We start from the raw sequence: 10,556 nt of genomic DNA, 5'->3' as shown, positions 1-10,556 counted from the left end.
TTTATGACTGTGCAAAAGACAAGTAAACTCTCTGGTTTAGTGATTTATTCACATTTAAAAGACGGTGCATTCACAGCAGTTAATTTGAATGGACCAATCAGAACCACAGCCTTGCCCCAGGATTCCCCAGATTCCCCCCCCCCCTCCCCACCCCAGAGCTCTTCTCCTTCGTAACCATACGCAGTGATTGAGAATAAGTTTAACGCTTACTGACGGCATCACGGATTGTGTTCACGGATACGGTGTCGAGATCATGGCGTTTCTTATTCATTACCGTAAAGTTCCTGACAAAATGTAACAAAATTTCAGAGAGGTTAGCAAATCTCGAACATATCGGCCACCAAGAGAGGATAAAGCTTTATCCTCTCTTGCGACCACCGAATTTTTAACGTTGCTTGGAAAGTATTTCCCTTTTCACTAGTAATTGTTTTATTATTTATCCAAAATATTTGCAAGTTCTTAACGCGCTTATCCTCTCGTAGACTTTCATCAAAACTTTGTCCTATTTCTCTGGACTGTTTGTTTAAGGATGAGATATTTTGTTGTCGCAAATACTCCTCAAAAAGTAGATAACATCAATCGAGCAATAGTTAATTTCTTCCGTTCAGTTTTAGTCGGAAATTCAGATGTCTCTCCTTCGGATAGCCGTGAACGCCACAATTTTAGTTCACTTTTCTCCAAGCAGTTTCTTTCCCATCGATTAACCTCGTTTCCAAGCAAATATGTATTATCACCATGACGTCATTAAACTCTAAAATCATAATAGCGAGACCTTACGTTTCTTTAATCTGCATGAGGTTGAATGTGCCCGAGAAGTAAATCTTTGTAGAAGTTCCAGCCCCGTAGCGTCTTTCATTTTGAAAATAAAGCATTTTGAATGTCCGAATTTTCTCAGTGCGTGAAACCACGGTGGTAGCCTCGGCAAAGACCAACCTTGTTCCCAGAAAGTCTCTTGCTACGAGAAAGAAAGAACCCTCGTTGCTGCTGGTCATCAGAAAATGAATGTCAAATTTCACAAAATCACATCTTACACATGAAATTTTCAGAATTTTACTTGTGTTTTCACAATTCTTGTGAAATTTGACATTCATTTGCTCGGACTCCCATGAGAAATTTTCTTTGGTGTTATTACAAATGACTAATTACATCTTTAGCCCTTGAAAAATGCAAAAAAGTCTAGAATGCAATATTCTTTAACTGATTCTGGTACAAGGTTTTTGTCCACTGAAAATTAAAATTACTCAATTCCTGGTGGATTCTGTCTTGATAACTTTAAATGCAGTTTATAGAAGCGGGTGATCCTGGCTTTAGCTACTGAACTCTTAAAACTGTAAGTGGAGTCATAAAAGCGACGTTATCATAGTGACCTCTTTTATACGGACACCTCTCTTACACGGACACTTCGCTCTGTCCCTTCGGTGTCCGTATTAGAGAGGTTCGACTATATTCGATTCTAATTCTACAGTAATATCTATCACCTGTAAGATTTCAATGCAATCAAGGTCAGTTCACGAATAAGTCCTATGCGCCCTGCTTCATTGGACCGGTATGTTGCAAATTTATTAACCCATAAGTGGTTTATTAGTCACGTTTCCTTTTTTCCCTTTTCCATTTTTCTATCACAACCGTTATTGTAATTAGGTGTATATCATGTTTATATACACTGTAGATATCCGAAGATCTAAAACATAAAAGTAAATATATTTTTTTACGTTTTAAAGTTGATTTATATCAACTGTCTTTTTATAGTGTCATTCCATGCCATGAGAGCTGGGTGGTTCAGTTGACTGACTTGACTGTGGAAAGTATCACAAGCGGGGTCCTGCGCAACACTCGATCCAAGTTGTAACATCTCTAACATTATTACTCTGAGTTATGTATCTCCGAGGCCTTCTTACACTTCGAAGAATCCAAAAAGCTTTAAAGCGTTTGATTTTCGCACTAAGTGTGTGCTCGATCTCGTTTATTCTACTCTCCAGTAAATTTTGGCGAAGACATAGCGACAATACTGTTAAGGAATTCTCCGCGTTTCCAGGGATGATCATCAGTGGCGCTGGCCAACAGGATCGCTTTTCTTGCGACGAGAATACTGTTGCAGTACGTGTGTCAAAGGCAGTTCTTAATGTTCACGTTTGGCGAATGCAATGCGGTTCAAACGTAACATATTTAAAAAAATCACTGTTCTTTCCAAAATATCCTGATCAGCAGAAGTTCGTCAACGAGTTTCACATTGAAGACGACAGCGTGGACTACGGTCAGAAAATCTTTGGATATTTACATCCTCAAAGTAATGGTTTGTATCGTTTTGCGATCGCCTCTGACGACACTTCGGAGTTATGGATAAGTACAGACGAATATCCCAAAAATAAACGACTAATTGTCCGTGTGTTTAGTGAAAAAGAAATAGCTTGGACGGGTAAGGACGAGTTAGGTAAATATCCTGAACAGAAAACCAAAAAGCCACTCAATCTTCAAGCTAAAAAGAAATACTACGTCGAGGTTTTACACCAACAAGGCAAAGGCAAAGGGTTCGTGCGTGTATTTTGGACTATATCTGACAAAGATGAAGATTTTAGACTCATCACTTCAGAATACCTCTCGCCATTTTTGCAGAATACAACGCATATAACTGAGAAAAAAGTAGCACTCCACAATGTGCTTTCGCAGCGATATCAGCAAGAGTTTCAAAAACAATCCGACCGAATCAGCAGTAAATTTGTCAAGTTTTATTCTCTGCCTTTCATTTCGAAAGCTAATTTTCTAACTTCCTGCGATTACAATAGTAGTTTTGTACCAAGAACTAAAGTTCATCGCTATGAAGGCATGAAAATGGTGTTTGAATCCAGTGTTTTCCCACCAGACGATACGCAGATGTCAAACGGCCCGGGGTGGGGCAGTCCAAATCGAGCCGCCGACAGCGAGGTAATTCGGTCAGTCATGCATAACCGGGTTGCTGCTTTTCGTCTCAGTTCCTCAGAGTAAGTTAAATGAAAATTTCATTAAATGTTTTAAGATATACCGTATTTTTTCTGATAAGCGCCCATGCTCTAACAAGCGCTCTCCCCCGAATAAGCGGCCACCCAGTACCCAAAACACAGTAAATCCGGGTACTACTTGGTGTAAGACTGCCCACCGCCCAGCGCATAAGACCGCGGAGTTGATATGTGTTCTTCAGTGCTATAAGTATTAAAGCCTACCGGTGCGGCTTAAATTTATTTATTTCGGTAGAGAGGCTTCATTTTCAAGGTACTAGCCGGTATTGCTACAAAAACCAGTCTGCCAACACTGATGGGGGAACTCCACCACGCGACGCACGAAAAGAGATAAGAAAAAAGCTTTCAGTTGGACATTTTAAGCTGACAGCGAAGCTAAAAGGCACAAAGAAAGTGAACAAGAATGTTTACTCATTGCCCTTGCATGTGTGCACTAGGCCTTTTCATATCTGGACGTTGTCGCATGACAGTAGACAGATGAAGCAAATTCAACGCTACGATTATCTCGTACCCAGATCTCTTGTTGACGAGAGATCTGGGTACGAAATTAGTGAACTCACGCAACAGGACGGGAGAGGAAAGAAGACGGCAAACCTTGTGTGACAACCGTGACAACAATTTTGTTTGAAATAACTTTTCGCCAAACATCACTTTCCTTTAAACAGATCTTTTTGTAAAAACAAGAAATTATTAACGCTAAGTGAAGATCACGACATAACATGCAAGTAATAACCCTGTCACGTTTGTCACACAAACATTTTGCCGTCCTCTTCTTCCTGTCGTCCTGTTGCGTAAACTCACTATTAACTCGACGACGGTAACGATGGCGCGTGCAGTTCAAAATCCTTATCAAACAGTGGTAGAGCGGCAAATTGAGCACCAGAAGTCACGTCGACTCCTTTCTGCGACAATAATCTCGTAACCCAGATCTCTTGTTGACAAGCCGAAGGTGCGAACTGGTCAAATCCGATTTGTGTACGTGATCGCCTGTCAGAAATGCAACAGGCGATGAAAGAGCACATGCTTGAAATAAATCATAAAAAAACAGGCCCCAATTTTTCCAATCCCCTGACACTTCATTCATTGCAACGGCTGCATGCCTTCTTCGCATGCGATCATAATGCTTGTGGCAACACAAGGCAATAGCATGTTTTCCTTGACAAGTATTCTGCGCTGAAGTAACAATAATTCTTACATCGACGCCCGGGGGAGGAACTCCGCATATGAAAGGGGTGGGGATGCTCTTCGTCTCGCTTAGGGGTGTAAATTTCGGATTTTGGTCTGACTTAGAGTGTTCTGGGCAAAACGCCATCATATTTCGTTTAGGGTTGCACGTGAAAAAATATAAAAAAATTCATATTGTCTGTGTTTTAACATGGTCTCTTTTAGGGGTCAAAAAAAGCTTTGGCCACGCCCAGATCGGTCTCCTTAAGGGGTTTAATTCAAAATTTCCGACGAGCATCGCCACCCCTTTCATATGCGGAGTCCCCCCCTAAGCATCGACGCTTGATTGATGATCCCTATGTTTACAAATTCTTCTAGTGTTTTTTTCACCTTTTCTTTTTCTTTCAGGAAGTACATTTTGAAGAGAATTCACAAAGTTCTGCAAAAACCAGATCCGGTTTATGGGGACCGTTATTCAGTTGATCTGGAACTTGGCCTTCCTCACACTGAAAAATCATATCGCTTCTCGGAGCACGTGTATCAAAAAAAGGGAACGAAAAGTTTGTGTCTTCCCAAGGGAATCGAGTGGAACAGAAACGTCACGGTTTACATAATACTCCCTGTCAAAGATCAGGGAAGATGGGTCTATCATTTCATCAATAGTCTCACGGTTGCCAGCTTATTAACGGGTGATAAGAACTTTCACGTTATTGTTGCTGATTTTGAAAGTCAAGATATCGACTTGGCCAAAGCGTTCGACACTGCCCTTCTGAGGAGCAGGCACACTATTATCAACTTGACCGGTAAATTTTACAAGACGCTGGCACTGAACAAAGCTGTAGAGCAAGTACCAAGTGCGCATGATCTGTTGTTTTTGTTTGATCTTCATATCGATGTGCCCGTTGACATTCTAGACAGCGTGCGAAAGGTGAGTTGACACGTGTTGTTGTAGATCGTTTTCACTTGGAGTCACGGCGACCATATTGGTGTTCCAAAACAATGAAACCGCGGCCATTGCATGTTGGTGTACCATGACAATCCTGTGGATGTTGAACTCTTTTCTCATGTAAACGCCTTTTATTATGTTCCAATAAATTACCAAAGATGTTTGCCTCGTGAGTGAGAACGCTCCATAGCAAGATACACTGACTTCTTTTGCGGATAACTTGTTATTTTGTCTCGAAATACTAATATAGCGTTTTTGCCTACTCGTAGCCAAAAATCTAGATGCCGAGTGTGTTGCATTTTAGAGTACTGAAAATGTTGTGGTCATTTCTGTTGGAAAATGGGTTATACCAAATTCCTTCCGACCACACTGTCAGAATTCTTGTTACGTTTAAGTAACAAGATCAAGTTTAGTTTCCTTATTTTCAACAGAACACCATAGAAGGAAGAATCGCTTTCTTTCCCGCAGTGGGACGTCTAGACTGTCAAAGTACATATGTTGATCATCAAGGCTTTTGGCAGACGAACGGTTATGGTCTTCTTGCTGTATATAAATCGGACTGGATACGTTTTGGCGGTAAGTTCAAAGAAATTCGTTATTTTAATACCGTCACTGTTGAACCACGTGACATACACCGATCCAAAAATAAGAGAACTGCAGAGAGTCAAATTTTCATTTGAGCTACTAGACGATGAAGTGTATTTTTTACATGACTTTATGCAGAAACCCTGCGTTGCAGACGAGATCAAACCTCGGTAAGTAGCGTTTCTTCGCCGAGGTCTTTGTTCTGGGCCCACAACGGACTCAACAACTTAGCGAAAATCCCTTTTTAATTTCCTTTCAACTTTACTGGCAAATCGACTACCGTTAAGTTCCCAAAGTAACGACCCCCAAAAGTAATGGATAAAATTTCATAGGTGGTGCCAAAAGTAGCGACCCTCAGAAAGTAGCGACTTCAAAATTAATTTCCCTTCTTGCTAGAAATAACGAAAATAATAGTGCTGTTACAACAAGCTTTACAAAATGATCTTTGACATTCCCTTATGTAACTCAAAATGCACTCGGCAGTACATCTTTTTTATGTTCAAAAAGTCTTCCTTTCGTCTGTGATCATGAATGTCCACCCCGTAATCAAACAATTCTTTTGAATATTTATTTAAAAAGCAATAACATAGAAATAAGTTTCTCCAAATAAAAAGTGTGCATGTTTTCACAATTGTCGCGATGTTATTATCGTAACTTCGTACGGCCCATGAACGATACAGGTTTAAGCTACCCGGAAGTAGCGATAGGAAAAGGCTGCTAAATCCGAAAGTGACGAGGGTGGTTACTTTCGGAACTTTGCGGTGTGTCTTCTTTAAAAGGCCAATCATGGAGGGTACTCAAATGCTGGTACACAGGTAGGGTACCAGAACAAGGATTTCGGCGCTGTTTCGCAGACGTTAATAACCGTGGATTGATTATGTCTACGACGCAGGCTATATGTAGAACGATCCAGGGAATTTCCCTGTTAAAACTTATCAGTTGTTATTTAAACTACAGTTAGCCTGCTAGCGAGCTCTCCGGGACGCTCTGACTTGCTTGAAGGCTCGACCATAATTAGTCAGGTGAAATGATCAGTAAGGACAAAGGCTATTCGTAAAACATATTCCAGAGGTTAACGCGCGGAAAGATTTAACAGGTGACCTTCCAATTTTTCGCATAGAAGCCGTCCCTTGACGTTGTATTCGTTTTCAATACATTAGATTTGTTTAATAGAGGGTCGTGAAGGGGGGTACCAAATCCCAGTTCCCAGCCTAAATTTGGCCCAAATCCCAGTTCCCAGGCTAATTTTTGCCAAAATCCCAGTTACCAAATCTAAAATCCCATTACTAATGATTATTTGCAAAATCATGCGCATAATAAATTAAAAGCACTGATTGACGCTATTTGGATATACGTACCTTCACCTGGACTGAAGAAAATCTCTCATTCTGCTGGTGAACACTCTTTCTCTTCCAGCCCTTGTTGACATAACCATATGAAAACCAATTCTATCATCTGCACAATCCTTATCTGACTCACTGTCTCCGCTTTCACTGCTAGCTAGTAGCTAGACCGCGGGAGGAGTGCAAGGTCTATTGCTACGAAATTTTATTTTTCTATTTCAAAATATTGGAGCAAAGACCGCTAAAGAAAAGAAATCCCATTCCCATTTTATAATTGTTCATCCCATTCCCAGTGGCTAAATCCCAGTCCCAGTGAGTAAATCCCATTTTCCCAGTCCACAATAAGGCTAATCCCAGTTCCCATTTTACCCCTTCACGACCCTCTTAATACGTACATCCGTCTCGCACGTTTTTTATGTACACTAAGTCAGTAATTTTCCTAATTTACTTATCGGTATAACATGCGAGTAATTTTAATACAATAAAGCATGTAAAAGTTTGGATCAAATAGAACAGTGTGATTTATTGTTACGATTGGCGTCACACATTCTATGTGTTTACATTGGCGCATCGTGAGAGCGCTGTTATGTGATGCATGTCCTGAAAGTCTAATAGCGGTTTGCATTTGAAGGGTGGGGGGGGGAGGGGGGTGGCAAGATAAGAGAGTTGTAGCCGTTTGTCGTTTCATTGTGTACAATCGTAACTTTTAACTGCTTAATTTTGAAAGGAATGAATGCCGAGGAATTCAAGTACGAATGGGGGGGAGAAGACTGGGACCTACTGGACCGCGTCGTGAATGCTCAGTTGGAAGTTGAAAGGATTAAGTACCCAGGCCTCTATCATCATTATCACACCAAGCAGGAAATGTGGAGTTAATGTACACAGCAACCGGGCCTGTTTCGATTAGAAAAGTGCTAAGGCGCCGAGTAAGTCTGCAACTGGTCATGGAACTGTTGAGCAGTGATAGGGAAAAGATCCTCGTGAAATACCACCGAGTGTACCATTTAACAAATCCAGTGTTCACCCATAGTTTTGAATATGTCATAGTGATTTCACAGCAAAGTATATTTAACTAGTCTTCGATCGTTATCACAGATCGACACAGACTACACTGATCACCGAGCAACAGTTTCTGTAGACCTGCACAGTTCTAAACCTCTTTTTTCACTCGTCCCGTTCAATCTGCACTTCCATTGTTTTCAGGGATAGGAGCATTGTTTTGTGACAATCCCTATTGTTTTGCCAGCTAATCAAAATCAATCTCTCAAATAGGTGCGGGATCGCCCGATTTCCAAACATAAAATTGTGTTTTATCAACGACACTGACTTGATTTTACCACCGTCAGAGGTTGAAAAGATGACGTATTGAACAATATTCCTTCGTCAATTCGAGTTAACCTTTTATTGTGGGAAGTTAACTTATTCAACTCAGTTGATAATATCATAGTTTAGTGTTTAAAAAAATTTAGTCCTCCACAACAATAATTTTCCGTATAGTTACATATTCTTTTTTGTAATTTAATAGCTGTTATTAGTTTCTCACTTTTGAATAGTAAACACAAAACAAAACACTGCAAAAAGTTAACAAATAACTCAAAAAACACTATACAAAACACCAAGTATCCAAACAAATTTCGAATAGAAACATTCACAATGCCATCAACAAGCGAAAAGGAGAAAAAAATTATAGTTACACATGTTTTTGCTTAAATGCTGCGCGAAAAACTTCCTTCCAGCATTTATCTAGGTTTTTATTAAACTGTTCACAGTCCCTATCTTTAAGTAAGATCGTCGAGATCGAGCGCTCACCGTCACTACCCATTAGTGGGGGAAGGAAACTGTCTCCCACCTCTTAAGTAGATGTTAAGTAGATGTGATAGTCATCATCAAGCTACAATGTAGATTTGGTTTAGATGTGGACAGTGAACAGTCGAGGTTTTTCTTGTTAAATAATTTTTGTTAGGCGCATTTGAAGACAATGTCATTTAACCTCCATTAGGCCAATGAGCCCGCTGCTCGCTGTAAACGCAAATATTTAAGCTTGATATTTTAAAAACCGAACAAAAAAATATTTTCCTTCTCTGCCATTGGGGGCACGGCCAAATGTTGCAAAAACTTACAACTTACAATTTTATTTAATATTTTCTAAATTTTAAGTCAGTTGTAAGAGCAAACACTTTATATTGAAAAGGTTGATAACCTCTGTACGTGAGCTGTTATTAATTCAAAATAAACATCAGCAAAGAAATATTATGAAACATCGAATTGGCCATGATAATTCCTTCTATACTGTAATTTGCCTTTGTTAGAACACCTAAAATAGTTATGTATCAGTGAAAGATCGATGAAGAACAGCTAATTTAAAATCCTTACAATCGCTCTTCTTGTTGTACAAACAGGCGTATCAGTGGTCAGAAGTTCAACGACTTTTTGATTAAGCGATTGAAGAAAACGATGGACTTTTAGGAACGACGTTGGCTGTTTACTATTTTCATGGGTAAACCGGGCTGTTCACGGTTCGGGGTAAATGGTAAACAACATTCATTAGGACTTGTAACTGGGACTTGTGGGCAAGTCTAAAATCCCCCTTTCCCGGGAGGGGAGCGAAACATACAACCAAAGAAACAAAACAGACGAGAGGGAGACACTCCTCCCAGCCCTCGCCCCCCCTAATTTTTCTGTGCTTTACCTGGCTTTAGTTTGGAATTTACTCTATCTTTTTTTCCAGAATTCGATTTAATATCCGAAGGGTAATCTCATGAATCGGTACCTCCCGGAAGGGGTATTAAAGGTGTACAGTAGGCTGGATGGGTAGTCTAATTCCACGTTCCAGTACCCTTTCTTTGTATCTACAACGGAGAAATACTTCTTCCCACGGAGGAGAGGTAGCTTCATTGATGGTCCTGGTATATGTCCTGGTAGTATTCTCGATGTAAGTTATTGTTTAGATCCCTTGGATCGAGACACAGCCTTACTTTCTACTCTCCATCAGGGGTTTCTTTGATCTTGCACACGATAGAATTGACGCAGTCAGTCGGTTGGGGGGTGATGACGTCATCAGCTATCACTTCGTTAAGTTCAGCTTTTACAAGAGAAGTATATGGACTGGGACCGTACGCTGGGGTGAACGACTGCAAAAGAGTCGTCAATATCAGCTTATAATGTGGTAGTTCTCCCCTAGGAACCGTCCCAGTTTGTCACCTCAGTCTTGGTATTCGGTACTCGACTTTGATAACTTGCTTTCTTGTGCCGCTGTTTCAGCACTAGGAGAAACGTGATGCAGAATCTTGATGTGGTGCAAAACTGTTATCAGTTCGGGAGTATGCCAGTTTTGGAAGAAGCGGTGACGTCATGATTCCATTGTTCTGCTAAAACAACGCAAAAATGGGAAAAAATAATCGCAAGAAACAAGGGAGCGTCTTTGAAAGCCTGTTCCAGATCCCCTCGTTCAATATCCGGGACTTCCGAGCTAGCAGTACCGATAAAGAAGCCTTCTCCTTGCTTTTTGGTAGTTGGTTATTCGAC

General features: G+C 40.5%; 1 protein-coding gene across 1 annotated transcript; it reads left to right on the top strand.

The window, feature by feature from the left end:
* Positions 1–1,753: 1,753 nt before the first annotated feature.
* LOC140926296 (beta-1,4-N-acetylgalactosaminyltransferase 3-like) lies at positions 1,754–5,094 on the top strand. Its single transcript, XM_073376054.1, has 2 exons — positions 1,754–2,978; positions 4,566–5,094. Exons 1-2 carry the CDS (start codon positions 1,876–1,878, stop codon positions 5,092–5,094), a joined length of 1,632 nt encoding a protein of 543 aa, XP_073232155.1. The 5' UTR covers positions 1,754–1,875.
* Positions 5,095–10,556: the final 5,462 nt, after the last annotated feature.

The sequence above is a fragment of the Porites lutea genome, chromosome 2, assembly GCF_958299795.1.
Source record: "Porites lutea chromosome 2, jaPorLute2.1, whole genome shotgun sequence".
Lineage (NCBI taxonomy): Eukaryota > Metazoa > Cnidaria > Anthozoa > Scleractinia > Poritidae > Porites > Porites lutea.
This window is presented reverse-complemented; position numbering and strand designations above follow the sequence as displayed.